The sequence below is a fragment of the Uloborus diversus genome, chromosome 6 (assembly GCF_026930045.1).
Source record: "Uloborus diversus isolate 005 chromosome 6, Udiv.v.3.1, whole genome shotgun sequence".
Taxonomy (NCBI): Eukaryota; Metazoa; Arthropoda; class Arachnida; order Araneae; family Uloboridae; genus Uloborus; species Uloborus diversus.
Genome location: NC_072736.1, coordinates 15,232,753 through 15,251,565, shown reverse-complemented (window position 1 = coordinate 15,251,565; position 18,813 = coordinate 15,232,753). Strand labels below are relative to the sequence as shown.

The 18,813-nt window shown below is 33.7% G+C and overlaps 1 protein-coding gene across 1 annotated transcript in view; it reads right to left on the bottom strand.

The window, feature by feature from the left end:
- LOC129224236 (rab3 GTPase-activating protein non-catalytic subunit-like) overlaps positions 1–18,813 on the bottom strand; it is a 78,449-nt gene that overhangs the window by 20,268 nt on the left and 39,368 nt on the right. The window contains exons 12-17 of the mRNA XM_054858661.1: positions 10,525–10,622; positions 9,660–9,762; positions 7,739–8,125; positions 6,393–6,551; positions 1,691–1,864; positions 1,372–1,442 (exon numbers count right to left, since the gene is read on the bottom strand). Of these exons, the coding sequence (XP_054714636.1) occupies positions 1,372–1,442; positions 1,691–1,864; positions 6,393–6,551; positions 7,739–8,125; positions 9,660–9,762; positions 10,525–10,622 (992 nt within the window). The remainder of the gene's footprint in view (positions 1–1,371; positions 1,443–1,690; positions 1,865–6,392; positions 6,552–7,738; positions 8,126–9,659; positions 9,763–10,524; positions 10,623–18,813) is intronic.

Here is an 18,813-nt window from a genome sequence, read left to right as displayed (position 1 = left end):
TGTCTATTACAGAAAATTGCAACCCTTATCACCCTTATCCATACTTTTGTTAGATTTCATGGTTTAAAAAAAAGAAAGAAAAAATTGCTGAAATTTATCCTTTCATCCTAAAAAACAAAATTTAAAAACGTAACTTTGAAAAGATTTATGTGTCAGGATACATTAAGAATTTGGGTTTAAAAAAAAAGAAAGAAAAAAATTTTGCTGAAATTTATCCTTTTATCTCAATACAACAAAATTTGCAAATCATAACTTTAAAAATATTTATGAACCAGGATACATTAAGAATTTGGGTTTTAAACTTTTTTTTTTTCAAATAGCTTATTGTTAGTTGAATTAATAAGAAAGCTTGTCCTACCAACCCAGCCAAGACAGGGTTTACTGTACAGAGCTTGTACAATAAAAGCATTATAAAAGAGCACACTAAATGACTAACAACTGACAGATTCAATTGCAACAACTTCTTTTTAATTCATCATGGGCTAATGCTGGACTTACCATTTCCAGCATTAGCCTGTGCATTATAAACCCAAGCAAAAACAATCTTTGAGAGCTAACTTTAAAAAAAAAATTCAAGATTCTTCGTTTTGTGCGAGTCAATAACTGATTTATATTTTTTTCCTTTTGGAAATACAAATACAAATGTGACGACCAGCAACAGGTTCTGGGCCCAGCTAGGCTGGTCCTAGTCAGTTTATTAGTCCCCAATGAAGATCAATAGACCTCTTAAAGCGATCCACCCCTTTGCTCACTACCACCTCTTCCGGTAAGCTGTTCCAAGTGCCCATGACACACTACTAAAGTAGTAATTTTTCCTAACTTCCAGGTTAGCCTGAGATTTTAATAACTTAAAACAATCACTCATTGTCCTGCTTTCTGTGCAAAAATTTAACCCATTAACATCTTTCATTTTAATAAATTTAAACAACTGAATCATGTCCCCTCGGTCTCTTCTTTGCTCAAGACTGTACATTTTTAGCCTTCTAAGCCTGGAATCATAGTCTAAATGAGAAAGTCCATTTATTAGCCTTGTAGCCCTCCTTTGAACCCTTTCCAATACATTAATATCTTTCCTAAGATAAGGAGACCAAAACTGAACAGCATACTCCAAATGAGATCTTACCAAACTTCTATATAAAGGCAAAAGAACCCTCTTAGATTTGTTTAAAATAGATCTATTGATAAACCCAAGCATTCTGTTGGCTAATATACTGTAACTGTCTTCTTACTGTCTACTTATATTGCTGTTTAATGTACTATAGCAGAATTTACAGCACACATGTAAAACTTAAAATAAAAAAATTGTTCATCCCAACTGAGAAAAATATACACAATTCAGATTTAGGTTCTAATTTATTTAAGTTAACATACTTTGTCCATGAGTAATGCAAGAGCTTCGAAGGTTTTTAATATGCAAGTTTTCCACATCATTGAAGCAAAACCTGAAAGTTAGAAAAATGTTAATTTTAATTTTTCACATTGAAGACAAAATATTTAAAAATGAATTTCCAAAACGCTTTTGGTGATTCTAGAAAGTTTTTAAGGAGCTGTCTGCTTTTTGCACAGAGGTCATTAACTACAATAATATACGATTTAAAAATCATTTTTTAACCAAACAAGGAGAAATTCATTAAAACTACACATATTCTAGCTGTGTTAATTCCAAAATAACAATAATAATAAAACATACCATTTTTTATTACAGAACTTTTAACTAAGTTCAATGCACTAAGAGACTTTTCAAGATGAACAACAGTTTCTTTATTCTTGCTCCACTGCATCATATGTTCCCAGCAATAATTTGCTAATAATGCATCATGGTTTAAACTGTGAGGAAATTTCCTTCGCACTTCACTCAAAAGTCCTGCCGAAACATAAAAGTTATAGCACTTGTATGTAAATGAATGCAATTTAAAAAATAAAATGCCAAAACATAAAAGTTATAGCACTTGTATGTAAATGCAATTTAAAAAACAAAATATAGTATATCATGTGTAATTATATCCAATTTTAATTTTACTATAACATTAGATACCATTTTCATCCACATAATGTTGAAAAAGGAGGCCCTATAATAAATGAGGAAGTCATCCGTATATGAATGGGATTAGAAACCAGGACGGGCCAAAAGGAATTCTGACATTTGTCCAGGTGTTTGAAGAGTAAATCTGGTCCAGCAGACAACTGCACCAGTTTACTTTCACGTGTCAGAGCCTGATTGGACTGAAGGTTTTAGTTACTTTTTCAGCTAATTTAAACTCAATTTCAACAGTTTCAATCCATGAAAAATAACAGACAAACAAGCTTGGAATTGAATTCACCTTGAAAGATTTGCACTCGAACAGCACTAATTAGCGTCACTTATGACAACCACATGATACTGCACATACCCTAAAATTACTTTACTTTTCGTTAAATTATTATTCCAAATCTAAAATTGAGTGCCAGACTTTTAATTGATTTTTATTCAAACTCGATTTTATACTTTGTCCTCATTTCTTTTATAATTGAAGAAACTACTGAAGGTGAGCACCCCCCCTTCATCGTACTTTCAAAGACTAAGGGGTCTCAGGACTCTCAAAATTTTAATTTGACACGACAATACCCATTATTTTTAAGCTTGTAGCTAAATTTCTATACAAACTATGATCCAAAATTTTAAGCTTAAATGGAAGCTAAAAATCTGAGAAAAATACATAATATAACATACATTTAAACCAGGGGTTCCCAACCTGTGGGTCACGACCCCTAAGGGGGTCATGAAGCAATTCTTAGGGGGTCACGACATTATCCCAAAATCGAAAAGTATATCATTGCATAGCTTAAAAAGTTAAAACACACAGGGAAAAAATAGCATCATTTTGGAGAAGCATCAATACTTGAGCGCAGTGGTGAATTCAGGAGAAGAACTGTGCAGCTGCAGTATCAAACCCTTCCTATACTACAGTAGCTGATCGCCAGCGTCCTCTAAGATTATCTTAAATTTCGATTTAGGGACTTCAATATCTACTAATTTCCGCGAAAGAGTACCAAATTTTTCTCCCTCTAACATCATTTAAAACCTTCTAAAATTTCGTTTTTTCTTTGAGAGATTTTCTTAACCCCATTTTTTATCCTGAAAAAATGTCCTGTAACTGCGTTTTTAAAACTTAATTTTGCAAATATTCCGGGGAAGAGCCCCAAACCCCAGTTCTTCCCCTAATTTCATCAAAAATAGCCAAGAAAGGGATTTTGAAAACAATTCCAGGGGGTTGCCTACTGTCCCCTTTCAGATCATTAAACACTGTTTAAATTTTGGCTTTTAAGCCTTAAATTTAAAAAAAAAAATCCGGGTGATGGTCTCTGATCATTTCTTTTTGTTATCAAAGATAACCTACTATTCTGGTTTTTGGACTTAAATTTCGAAAAATTTCCGCGGGAGTACACTCAATCCTTTTTCCCACCATGTCATTAAAACTCTTCTAAAATTTCGTTTTTTGAACTTCAATTCCATAAAAATTCTGTAGGAGAGACTCCAAATTCACACCTTCTTCCTAGTCCTAATGTTTGCAAAGATGGCCTGTAATCGTGACTTAGGGCCTAAAAATTCAAAAAATTTCCGGGAAAGGTAGCCCAAACGCTTTCCATTTCCTTAACTTTAACAAAAATGGTCTACAACTGCGGTTTTTTTTTTTTTTTTGGAGGGGGAAAGGAGGCATTTCACTTCTATTTTTGAAAAATTAGAGAATTCTCCGCCCCCTCCTATATGGTGAAAAATTGTCTAAAACTTCATCTTTAGGACTTCAATTTCAAGAAATTTCAGAAGAAGAATCTTCGAGCTTGAACCAATCATAAAAATCTCTGAACATCTACTCCTCTTAACATCTCCAGATTTTGTGCAAACTGCAGTTTTAGAACTTCAATTTAGAAAATTTTTCCGAGTTAGGACCTTCTAGTATTTACGACTACGGGTTCATATTGTTAACTCTTTCTATCTACGCTTTTGTAATGCAATTCTCTTAATTTGATTGCTCATATGCTAGTAATGACCCCTTCCCCCCATTACTCCAAGCAAAATTCTGGACTCTGTCTCCATCTCTTGCTATATATTCATTTGAAAAATGTTGAGTGAATACCAAACGCCCTCCTCGCTAGTTTTTGAACTCGTGAAAGCCTTTTTAAAAGAAAATGCCTTCATTCACTTCAATGAAAGTTGGAGACACCAAGACTATATATGATTTTCATGACTTCAGCTCCTCCCAACAACAAATCCTGCATTCGCCACTGTTTGGACACAAGACTTTCAAAGTGTCTAAATTCATATTCAACATTGTAGTGACTATATCTTCTTTTTTTTGTCTGAAATCATCGTGTTTTACCCATAAAGAATAAAATAACTCAAGCTCCTTAAATTGTTATGTAAAATATACAAAATGTCTACTCATATGCGCACACACAGATACACACACACACACATACATATATACATATATATATATATATGTATATATATATATATTATACATACATATAAGGGGAATGTGAAAAATAATATATATATATATATATATATACTAGCTTTTACCAGCGGCTTCGCTCACGTTGATGTTTTTTTCAATCGATTCAACAAAATGGTCAACACAGGGAGAGGTCAAATAGTTACCACAAAATGGTTTCTCCCCAGTTTCGCCGACATTTAAAATGGCCTCCCCCCCCCCTTAATATATCAAAAGATATGATGAAAACGGAAAATCAAAGGAGGGGCGGGGGGGGGGGGGGGTAAATGAAATGTCGGCGAAACTGGGAAGACACCCAAAAAATCACACAACATAAATCAGGAAAACGTTCAGGAGTTGTAAAAAAGTTAGTTTGGGTAATTCTCAGAAATTCCAATTCGAGTGAGGTCAACAATTCTTAAATAAAGTCAACCATTTCCCTTATAATCCCCATCCCTGTCAAATGGTGTCCAGCGCTACACGTGCTATCGATATAATAGTATAGCTTCTTACCGGAAAAATCATCCCAAAATAGGGTCAACAGTCACTACAAATCACAGATTCTAATAATGTCCCTTTACAGTGAGAACATCAAACCTTTAAAATCCCCCACGTGAAGGAAATCATCTGTTACTCTTACTACTAAACAGTCCTGATTAGTAGTAATCAACTAAACAGTCCTGATTAAACTACCAAAAAAAGTTCAGAGTAAAAGTACCATTAAAATCAGAGTAAGCACAACAGTTTTTTTTTTTTTTTAAGTTCCTATTTAAATGAGGACAATAGTACAAAAAACTTCTCATTTCGGAAAGAGATACATACATTCCCTAAAGTCTCTATTAGAATGGTGATATCAGCGTTTTCAAATAACATCTCCCTCTGAAGATCTCCTTCATGATTAATTCCAAAAATCTTCATCAGTACAGGTCCGATAGCATAAAAAACAAATTTTAAAAAAAAAGGAAAGAAAGAACAATACTCTCTATTGTCGCTATTATAGGGATGTTAATTCCACAAAATCCTAATTAGCAAAATTAATCCTTAAAAACATAAATAAAATAGTAATAAATAAGGTATCAAACTGCTCAGGATTAAATTCTGTATAACATATCTTTTTTCTAGAAAATCAAAACTTTGAAGTTTAAAGGTCCCTAGGACCCTTAAACTTTTCCAGGCTGGTTAATTTTTCTATCTAATTTTTGTGTTCCTTGTATTTTTTCATTACAAAAATACTTTTTTGCTTCTTTTCTTCTTAATCTTCCTTATCACAAAACTTTTCATGCCTCTCAAAACGCCGAGCTCTGTTCTGCTTTGTCTCTTAAGGCAAGTTTTATTTTACTTTATTTATTTACTAGTGGTACCCACACCGCTTTGCCCGTAATAGAAAAATTAAAACTATGTTACGATTCCACGTTATGATAATTTTGTATCTCGCCAATCGGCTTGTGCCCATGTTACGGTTCCACGTTATGATAATTTGCTCGTCCATCTTATGATAATTTTGTTCTTAAAATTGGAATAGAAAAAGAACCACATCGAATTTTCGAAAAATCGCTTCGAGGTGCACAACCCCAATCTAAAAACTAACTTAGTGCCAAATTTCATGAAAATCAGCCGAACGGTCTAGGGGCTATGCACGTCACAGAGATCCAGACATCCTACAGACATCCAGACATTCTTTGGACATCCAGACAGAGAGACTTTCAGCTTTACTATAGGTAAAAATGTAGTTTAGTCACTTCAACTCCTAATCTCACTGGACATTTCTTATTTTGATTTCTTCCAGATGCAAATTATAGTGATAGTCTTGTGTCATACAACAAACACAAACTTGCTAATTATCCTATGAATAGATCTCACAGTCACGAATTAAAACTAACATGTGGCACCATTTTAAAAATGAAAAGAGAGACAAACCTTTCACAATGTTCAAAGATCTAGATTCTGATTTATCTTCTAAAAATTTCTGTAGTGAAGGTACTTCTTCACTGCTGCTCACGGATATGAATGATGATAGAACTTCTGGTTCTAACCCGACAGAAACAGCCCATACAGCCACGAGATCAGTCACAGAACCTGGAAGTAGATTTTTTTTTAAATATACAAATACAAATACAAAAGTGATGACCAGCAACAGGCTCGGCTAGATGCCGACCCAGTTAGACTGGTCCTAGTCAATTTACAATCCCCAGTGAAGATCAATGGTCCTCTTAAAACTATCTACTCTCTTGCTCATTACCACCTCTTCCGGTAAGCTGTTCCAAGGTTCCGCTACCCTGCTAAAATAATAATTTTTCCTAATATCCATGTTGGCCTGAGATTTAAATAGCTTAAAACAATGACCCCTTGTCCTGTTTTCAGTGCTAAACTTCAGCCCCGTAACATCTTTCATTTTAATAAATTTAAACAACTGAATCATGTCTCCTCGGTCTCTTCTTTGCTCAAGACCGTACATTTTTAACCTTCTAAGCCTGGAATCATAGTCTAAATGAGAAAGTCCATTTATTAGCCTCGTAGTCCGCCTTTGAACCCTTTCCAATACATAAATATCTTCCTTAAGATAAGGAGACCAAAACTGAACAGCATACTCCAAATGAGGTCTTACCAAACTTTTATATAAGGGCAGAAGAACTTCTTTAGATTTGTTGACAGTGCAGAACTATAGTAAAACAACTAACCAGGACATATTATACATATTGAACTAAAACAAAACTAATTTCATAAAGCTGTACATAATCGTTGGGACTTTTTAAAAAGCACATTTTTGGAAATATTGATATTTTTTTCAGATGCATCTGCTTTCCAACGAAAATAAATGCAGAATTTTTTATCATGCATTCTAAAATGCATGTCTTTTGCAAAAAGTCTAACAATTTTTTAGATTGTTTTCATTTGCTTCGAATATTTGCTAATTACTTTTTATTTCCTCTGCAAAAATACATAGTTCCATATGAGAAAACCAGACAAAATGCACATGGTGAAATAAATATTTAAAATGACATATTAAAGGTTTACCAAAAATTCAGCATAAACCAAGTAAAAAATATCACATGGCTACAGTAAGGTGTAGCAAAGCATAAAAATAATTTTTAACATTAATGTTAATTTTATCTTTGATTTCTGAGCAATATATATAGGTAAATTTCAATTTTAATATCTGAAATCTTGTGCAGATTTTAAACAGTTGCAGATTTTATATTGGCGGATTTGAGAGAGTCTAGTACAACCAAAAAAGTTTCAATAAAATGATATCTACCAATTACCTTGGCCACCATTCAAAATTGTTTCAATTGATATATTAACATCTTTAACAACTGCCTTCCCATAGGGTTGACTCTTTAGCAGTATATTTAGCATCAGAACATCTTCTAGCTGCTTAACCAGTAAGTTCCAATGTTCTAAATCGAGGGAAACAGACTCCCAGTCACTATCGCCACTTTCATCGTGTTCTTTTTCACCATTGTTCTTTTTTCCATTTCCAGTCTTCTTATGCTCTACACTAAATGAATTAGCCATGATGACAGAAACTGAGCGAGCAACAACTGCACCAATGTAGGCTGCAACATTTCCAGTGGCTTTGTGTAATGTCTCTCGAACAGAAGACCACCAGGGGGAGACATGTTCGGCATCTGAGCTCACTAATTTAGGATCTGTTTCAATAGAAAAAGAAAAACTAGTTTTATATCTTTGAAATGAAGATCAAATAAACATTCTTATTAGTGAATAAAATATGACAACGTATATAAAGTACAAATTGAGAATGGAAAAAGGTTAAAAAACCAGCAAACAGCTGTTTCGGCACTCTAAAATACAAGTGCCATCATCAGTGCATTAAAAACGAAGACAGGTTCACCCGACTAAAACACAGTTGAGGCGAACAATGGGGCAATGGCTGAAACAGCTGTTTGCTGGTTTTTTAACCTTTTTCCATTCTCAATTTGTACTTTATATACGTTGTCATATTTTATTCACTATGCAGTACAAAGTTTTTGACTACTTTTTATGTATTCTTATTAGTGATTGTCATCAGTAAAATTGCTATGAGGTTAATTTCTTTTAATTGCCCACACAGTGATGTGGTCATTAGGCTTTAACCTCCTATACTCAAGGGCCTAGGTTTGAACCTGGTTCCAGTCGGTGGATTTTTCAAGATGCAGAAACTCAACAGTGACCATGCTGTATAATTATGCAGTATGTGATAGATCTCAAGTATTTGTTTCGCTTTAAGTATTCTTGACAAAATTAAATTCCTAGTACAGTTTTGCATCGAAGAGAGCCCACATGGCATCAAAAATAATGTGGAAATGGCAACCGCCGTTAGTGATGACATATGAAAGAATGGGTGCTATATGGGGGGGGGGGGAAGCGCAAAAAAGTCTACAAAAGGTAAAGCCTCTAACACAGCCCTAATAGAAAGGAAAAAATATTTCAACTACAGTTGGGACAAGCTTAACCAGCAAAGTATCATAATGGTGTGATTAGGATCTTCTTAGTCTTCACAATTTTGCCAGGCTAGGTTTGCCCATAGCTACTTATTGTTTTTGAAACCCTAAAATTGAATCAAATACTGATTACTATATCATAAGAGTTTCAAGTAGGTATAGATACTTAAACCTAAAAAGCAAAACCATTCTTACAGCATAAATCTTTTTATTTATTTATATATCAAATGCAATTGAAAGAAATATGGTTTATTTCCCATTTCTTTTCAAAAAAAAAGCACATTAAGGATTTTATTTATTTATTTATTTATTTTTTCTCTCTCTTGCAACCAAACTTGCAAATCTTTTATTTTTTTTCTTTGCGCAAAACTAAAAGCTAGACCATATTAAGTCTACAGAGTACACATGATACAGTTTTTTTTTTTTTAAATCACATCATGTTTTAATTTATCACAGATAAAAAATTCTTCATTTATGATAAACCCATCAAAACAAGTTGAGTTAGTACAATGAAGTAAAAATACCTAATGAATTTGGGTAAAGTACGCCACAATTGAATTCTAAAGTTTTTAATATCAGTCAAAATTACAATTATTTCTTGAAAAAACTTTTTTTTTCTTTTAATCACAAAATTGGAAATTCCGACTAAAGAATATGATTAATTTATCCTCCAGATAATTAAATGAATAAATAAAAAATAAAAAATCTTCAGACTTCTTATTTAAAAAAAAAAAGTGCATACCACTTAGTGTGCTTATATGTTTCATAACTTGCTGCAAATTAATCCATTTATCAGCAGTTGAGCAAAATCCAGCATCAGACACCCAATGTTTAAGCAGCAGCAGCTAAAGATAAGTATAAAATCTCATTAAGTGCATAACAGATTTCAATTTTTTTTCCAATTGATATTCATTACGTAAAAATGCAGTAATTTCTCTCATATAGACACTAAAATTAGGTTTGCAAACTACAGTGAAGCACTGCTTATATGTTTCTCTTTTATTTGTTTTTATCATCGTACGTTTTTTAAATTGGTCCCAGCAGAGTCCAATACATATTAAAGTATACCCATTTTAGGTTTTTTTCATTTATAAGCTTTTTTCATGTTGTTCTTTCAAAAACGTACAGACTGTGCTTTACTATTTGATTTTCGAATGATAAAGTTAATAATATTTTGCGATTGACAGCACATTCGAAAAATTTCGAAGCACAGTTTAATGAAAATTACATGCACTTATTTAAGTGCTAACCCACCGTTTTTGCCAACATGCACAATTCTTTTTTTAAAAAATTCCAAAAAAAAAAAAGGAAGATAATAAAAGGAAGGCTCTAAAAACAAAACTAGTGTTAAAAACAAATTTAACTATGAAATTTAAAATTGAAAAGTTCCCAAATTTGAAAGTAAGGTATTATTGAGAAGGGAAAATGTGTGTCTGTCTTCCTCTCCCCCCCCCCTTGAACTTTTAAGGGAATAATTCTATTCAAGCCAACTATTTTTTGTTCAAAAGATTTCTGAAATGACACCTCATTCCCAAAGCCCATTTTCTGATTCAATCAATTATTCATACAATTTAAAACAATAATTGAAAAATTTGTTAAAATATTACCAACAACTTTTCAGGTATAACTCCACTTTCTTTCAGAGCAACTTGAAGAGTACTGAAACAGGATCCAACATGAATGGAAGAATGAAACAAGAATCCACCTAAAATTATCCAGTATGAAAATTATTTTTTCACCCTAAAATTGATTAATATGTACATAACTGAATTTTGAGCAAGAAGCTGTAATCGATTACAAAGAAAAAACAAAAAAGAAAGAAAAGGAAAAGTAGTGCAACAGCACATTTAGCTTCAATCAGGAAAGCAAGCCTTTTACGATTATTCCAAAAATGGACAACTCCCAACTGCCGGGGAGTTCTGCAGAAATGATGTTTTAAGCTATTTGAAGTAACAAATGTCAGAATAAAACAAAGAGGAGAGATAGAATCTATTTACCTAATGTCTTCCTTCTGTAATTTTACTTTTTTAAAGAGAAACACATGTAAAAAGTGCAAAACCAGAGCTGTTCCTCTCTCTTCTTTCCATGCTAGTTTTTTGAGCAATCACGATTGCTTATTGCTTTCATTTGACTGTTTTGATATCCGGTCATTTTATTTGCTTCGGTGCTTATTATTTCGATGCTGCTCCTATAGCGAAAACCGTCTCCAGGATGCGTCCATATCCTACACTTACACGCATACATACACGCACGTACACACACACAAACACATACACATACATACACCTACACACACAAACACAAACACACACACACACTCAAACACATACACACACACGCATACATACAGACACCTACACATATACACACAACTACCCACACACTCATGCCTGCACACAGACACAAACACATATGCCTACACACATACACATACCCCCCACACACACACACATTCATACACACAACTACCCACACACTTATGCCAGCACACAGACACAAACACACATACCCCCGCACACAAACACACACGCCTACATACACACACTCGTGATTGCGAAAAACATAATTTGAATTCAAGATGTCAAAATTCAAATTAATTTTTTTTTGAGCAATCACGATTGCTAATTGTTTTTATTTGACCGTCCTTGATGTCTGGTTCCCTTTTCAACCCCCACCGTCCTCTGCAGGTACAGCTCCTCCTAATAGCCGCTGCTCCCGGTCGGTGGCGTCCATGTCCTACACACACGCATGCTCATACACATACACACGCACACTCACACGCATACTCACTCACACACATCTCACTCACACACATCTCACTCACACACATACTCACTCACACATACACACGCGCCTTTACACACATGCCAACGTACATGATAACTTACGATGTTTAAACGAAAAGCCGAAGGGCTAAATTTCGTAAGTCAGTCAACAATGTTACATGCTTATACAAGCAGAGATAATATCACACAGTGGAAGGTGCAGAATCAAATATTAATGTGAAGAAATGAACATTGGAAACTTGTTAAAATCTTACCAAAAATTTATTGGTCCATAGTAACTAAAATAAATATAACTAACAAAAATAAGTTCTTAAGAATAAAACCCGGCCATAAGTGGAGGCGGAGTTCGCAACTCCCCAACACCTATCAGACCTAACTCACAAGAGGCTGACAAACACAAAAGAAGAGAGAGAGAACGATTGGAATCGTTCACTATTTATACTTGCCTCATTTGCATATGATTGGGCATCAAAGGATGCCAACCTAAAACTGAAACTTTACACATGCCGAAAGAGTTGAGAAGTTAATCTAATTTGAATAAAGTTAATTTTATATTACATTACATTAGGAATGAGAACGCGGATAAATATCGTTTACCGATGTCTATCATATCCCCCCTTCTCATTCAGTAATGTTATTAAACTTTAAATTTTTATACAATTTTAATAGATTCAAAAATAACCCAAAAAAATCCACAAAGGGCCAGGCTTAATCTTTTACAAAAATTTAACAATTCAACAATAAACAAATATGGATATATATCCATCATAATATATCATCCATCAGCAGATGCAGCTCAATGCATCACCGCTCATTTGATTAAAGTCCTTTCTCAAAAAAGGTCCTTCTTTCCTATTGATGATCCACAGTCCAAGGAAATAGTAAGTCCAAGATTAACATTTCCACTGCAAACTATCCTCTCAAACTGTAATTGACAAGAATACTCGAAACAGTATCTTTGAAAAAGATGGGCACAATGATTTTACAAAAAAATTTTTTTTCACAATGACAAAATTATTTAAAACGCTTAGTTTCCAAAAATAAACTCTTGTCACTGAAACAAATTCCTCCATCTCAAAGATTAAACCAACGAGAAATTTGAAAAAGAATTTCAGTTGTTACAAAAAATATTTATACTTTAATATCCCATTATATTTATTATACTAAACAATTTAATACCATTAAAAATTAACAAAATATTTGTTCACAAAAACGATTCAGTTCAAAACGGGTCTGCGGCTTCGTAAAAATATCGGCCCTATTGGATTTACTGCCTACATGTTTTACGGTAAAAATGTCCCGTTGAATCAAATCACGAACAAAAAATAATTTTACATCAATATGTTTTGTACGGTGATTTTTCAATCGGAGATTTAACAAAATCAATGGCCGATTGATTATCAACGTACATTACAGATTTAATTTTACTTTTTCAGCCTTCTATGCCACAATTCTAATTTTTCTACATTAGAGCATTCAATTTTCTCATTTTCGAAATGATCATTACTTTTATTTGGTTTTATACTTTCTTGATACGATTTATTATACAAAATTTGAGGTTTTACAAAATAAATGCCATTTCTTAAAATTGCTCTAAATATAAATCCATTTCGACCAGATATCGTCACGGAGCCGTTTCCCCCTTCAAACTTAGCACCCCCCTTATCGAATTTAGTACCCGATAACAAATTTTGACGTATATTAGGAGAGTACATTACATCTTTTAAAACAATGATAGTATCATCAAACTTTAATTTCACAGTTCCCATCCCCAAAATGGGGAAAGTTTCATTTCTAACGGCTACAGCCATTTCTTTGTTTCGTAATGGTTTAAAGTCCTCAAACGCACTACGAATGTTGACGAAATGATGGGTGGAACCAGTGTCGAAAATAAATTCATTTGGGTCTTCTGATACTTCATTTAGATGTACTTCGGAAATGAAAAAGTTCTGGTACTCACATGCTTCCTTTTCCACTGATGGGGAACTGCACCTCGCAGTTTTCTTGTTCGCCTTCCTCTTGTTCCAGATTGGTGATCTTGACTTTCTGTTACGTTGTTCGAGGTCCTTGTCAACTCTATGTTGACACACATTTCTTTTATGGCCGGGTTTATTACAGTTAAAACAAATTAGTTTCCCTTTTACTCCTTTCTTGTCAAAATTACCCGGTTTCTTTACAAAGTTAGCTCTGCTGATAATTTTATCGTCCTCATCTTTTAGTCGAATTCGCGATTCCTCGGCAATAAGTTCGCTGACTACTTTATTAAATGTGAATTCCTGTGCAGTAGTTCTAAGAATAACTTGACAAATATTGTCGAATTCTGAGGGCAAATGACGCAAAATTTGAAAAATCAAATAATTTTCAGAGAAATTCGCGTCTATAGCCTTAATTCTTTCGAAAATTTGCCGAGTACGGGCAGCGAAAAGATTTATCGACTCTCCCTCTTTTATACGACATTGGGATAACTCTGAAAACAATGTCATGTGCTGACAACGATTGTCAGGAAAGAAGTGATCTTTCAAAGCCTTCCAGGCATCAGCCGCGTTGACCTGATTTTCAATTATCTTTTTGAAATTTTTCTCCAAATTTAAATAAATTATGGATAGAGCCACATCCTGTCGATTTTGAAAATTACGAATCTCTTGCTCAGTAGCCTTTTTTTCATCATTAGAAAAAGGTTCTTTTTCAACGCCCTTATAATGTTCCACAGACCTCGTTCCATTAGGACAAATTTAATATCAGATGACCAACTCACATAGTTGTCAGACCTTAATTTTTCGATAGGAACACTCTGGGATGCCATGATTGATAAGAACACGAAAAACGCCAAAAAATAAAAAAACCCAATTGCAAAAAAAACAACCAACAAAATCTCAAAATATCCCCGAAAAAAAAACCTAAATAGTGCAACTGTTACAGCTTCCCCCCTGGAACAAGTCCAGGTCTTCCGCTGAATTTAGCAGCCACTATTCTGCCTAACACCAAACCAACTATATCCCCCCATAAAATGCAAACGAAACGTCTGAGAAAAGTTTACACTACACATGGCTTAAAGATTCGATACAAATTTCCAAAAAGCAAAAGAAAAACTTCTATTTTCACAGTTTTCATTCAACGCCGATGCGGGGAAAACGATTTGAAAAGATTTCCAAACACTTGTCATCTACCGATTCAGCAAAAAGACAAGTCAGTTACAACATTCCATTTCATCACAAAAACACGAAGTCTAATACTCTACTCTGCTGACAATTCGAAAACATCTTAATACATCATGATACTGAACACGTAATTGTTATGATACAATTGGGTAGGGCTGGGCCCATAACCCTTATGATAACTTACGATGTTTAAACGAAAAGCCGAAGGGCTAAATTTCGTAAGTCAGTCAACAATGTTACATGCTTATACAAGCAGAGATAATATCCCACAGTGGAAGGTGCAGAATCAAATATTAATGTGAAGAAATGAACATTGGAAACTTGTTAAAATCTTACCAAAAATTTATTGGTCCATAGTAACTAAAATAAATATAACTAACAAAAATAAGTTCTTAAGAATAAAACCCGGCCATAAGTGGAGGCGGAGTTCGCAACTCCCCAACACCTATCAGACCTAACTCACAAGAGGCTGACAAACACAAAAGAAGAGAGAGAGAACGATTGGAATCGTTCACTATTTATACTTGCCTCATTTGCATATGATTGGGCATCAAAGGATGCCAACCTAAAACTGAAACTTTACACGTGCCGAAAGAGTTGAGAAGTTAATCTAATTTGAATAAAGTTAATTTTATATTACATTACATTAGGAATGAGAACGCGGATAAATATCGTTTACCGATGTCTATCATATCCCCCCTTCTCATTCAGTAATGTTATTAAACTTTAAATTTTTATACAATTTTAATAGATTCAAAAATAACCCAAAAAAATCCACAAAGGGCCAGGCTTAATCTTTTACAAAAATTTAACAATTCAACAATAAACAAATATGGATATATATCCATCATAATATATCATCCATCAGCAGATGCAGCTCAATGCATCACCGCTCATTTGATTAAAGTCCTTTCTCAAAAAAGGTCCTTCTTTCCTATTGATGATCCACAGTCCAAGGAAATAGTAAGTCCAAGATTAACATTTCCACTGCAAACTATCCTCTCAAACTGTAATTGACAAGAATACTCGAAACAGTATCTTTGAAAAAGATGGGCACAATGATTTTACAAAAAAATTTTTTTTCACAATGACAAAATTATTTAAAACGCTTAGTTTCCAAAAATAAACTCTTGTCACTGAATCAAATTCCTCCATCTCAAAGATTAAACCAACGAGAAATTTGAAAAAGAATTTCAGTTGTTACAAAAAATATTTATACTTTAATATCCCATTATATTTATTATACTAAACAATTTAATACCATTAAAAATTAACAAAATATTTGTTCACAAAAACGATTCAGTTCAAAACGGGTCTGTGGCTTCGTAAAAATATCGGCCCTATTGGATTTACTGCCTACATGTTTTACGGTAAAAATGTCCCGTTGAATCAAATCACGAACAAAAAATAATTTTACATCAATATGTTTTGTACGGTGATTTTCAATCGGAGATTTAACAAAATCAATGGCCGATTGATTATCAACGTACATTACAGATTTAATTTTACTTTTTCTAACAATTCCCCAGCGTAAACATTCGTTTAATACACGGCCAAACCACATAAGCTCTTTAGACACTTCACAAAGGGCCACAAACTCACTTTCCATAGTGGAAAGGCTAATACAACGTTCCTTGAAGGTTCGCCATTCAATCGGCGCATTATCCAACAAAATTAACTGCCCCCCGAGTGAAGTTCGATCATCTCGATTAGCTGCATAATCGGCGTCAGAAAAAGCTATTAATTGAGTTCTATTACAATTTAATTTAAGTTTTAAATCTTTTGTTTGAAAAACATAACCCAGAAGTTTTAAAAGACCGTTCCAATGAATGACACCAGGATTGCTTTGAAATTGACTGAAGATATTGACCGCATAACAAATGTCCGGTCTCGTTCTGCTCGCAATGAAAGAAAGACAACCCAACAAATTACGATAAGGAATCTTTGACATTTCAAATTTTTCATTTTCTGTATTAGGACAATTCGATTTCGAAAAAACAGTACCTTTACAAATGGGCAATGATGAAACCGGAAAATTAAAATGTTTGAACTTTTCAAAAACTTCAATGATATATTTCGTTTGAAACAAATTCAAACCATTTTCAGTTCTTTCAAATTCAACACCTAACAGTTTTTTCGTTTTTCCGAGAACTTTTAAGTCAAAATTTTTCCTAAGTAAATTTAAAACATGATTTAAATTCTTTTCTTTCCGTGCGAGCAAAACAATATCGTCAACATACAACAATAAAATGACACATGAATTATAAATATAAACACAATTACATTCTTCAAATTTCTGAAAACCAATTTTCAATAAAACACTGTTTATCTCAAAAAACCACATACGGCCACTCTGGTGCAAACCGTAAATTGCTTTATTAAGCTTACAAACTAGATTTTCTTTCCCCTCTATTGCAAAACCCGGTGGTTGTCTCATAAAGATGCATTCTTTTAGAGGTGCATATAAATAAGCATTTTTCACATCGCACTGCAAATCGAACCAACCTTCTGATATTTTCAAGGAAAAGAAAAATCGAACCAATGAAAAATGAATCGTCGGACTAAAAGTCTGATCGTACGATTCAGGGGATTGTGCATATCCCTGAGCAACAAGTCTCCCGCGATACCTAACAATTTTTCCCGATTCATCTCTTTTAACATTGAAAACCCATCTTGATCCGATTGGTTTTTCATTTGCAGGCAAAGGTGTTAAATCCCACACTTTTCTAGAATGCATAACCTCTAATTCATCCCTCATTGAATCTAACCACTGGTCCTTTTGCTTAGATTTAAGAACCTGTTTGTAATTCTTAGGAATTACAATTTCATCATCTAGTCATAAGTTACATAAATTTAAATGAACAGTTTGATCAGAAATTTCACCTTGATATAAATTTTTACCATTAAAATCAAATAAATGTGGCTTAAACAAAATAGCATTTTTAGAACAATATTTTTCAACATCATTTAAAGAACGTAATCGTTTAGAAGAATGTTTCTCATAAAAATAAATATCAGTACGAGATTTATCTGACCTTGGGATTGCTTTCCTCACCCATTCTGTTTCACGCAGCTGGGCGCGTGGTGGGTTTTCCCCATTTTCACTCAAGTCAGAATTCGAATCTGATTCATCCCCGCTCGTCTCGCTTTCACTCTCATCAGAAGATAAGAATTTAGACGGCGTACTCGGGCTTTCACTTCCGTTATCCGATTCGGAATTCGATTCATTTTCTGAATTTTCAGAATCTGATTGAATATTTGACCATTTGAGACAGGGACCCAGCACAGCTCCACTAGAGTCACTCTCTGATATATTTTTAAAAGCTTCTTTGTAATAAACATTTTCATTAAAATTTACATTTATACTTTCAAAAATTTTTCCGCTTTCGGGAATCCAGATACGAAAACCCTTAGTGTTAAATGCATAGCCCAAAAATATACCTTTTTTGGCTTTAACATCAAGTTTGTGTCTTTGCTGACGGGGTGTTCCAAGATAACATAAAACACCGAAAGGTTTGACGTGCCTAGCACTTGGCTTACGTCCACCATATAACTCAAAAGGTGTTTTAGTTTGTCCTGAGTGACAAATCCTATTCCAAGTATAATTGAAATAAAGCATAGCATCCGGCCAAAATCTTTTACTTAGCCCGCTTTCTTCCAATAATACTGTTGCAGCATTAGCGGCTGAGCGATTGTACACTTCGGCCAAACCGTTCATCTCTGGACTGAAAATATTGGTTAACTCATGTTTTATACCGTTATCCAAACAATAATTGTCAAAAACTTTATTTACGAATTCTCCCCCGTTGTCAGTTCTAACAGCTTTAACTTTAAGATTTAAAAATCTTTCAGCACGCTTTATGTGCCTTATGAAAATTTCTGGTACTTTGCTCTTTTCACTAATTGGATACAAAGCAGATTTACGTGAAAAATCATCAATGATTGATAAATA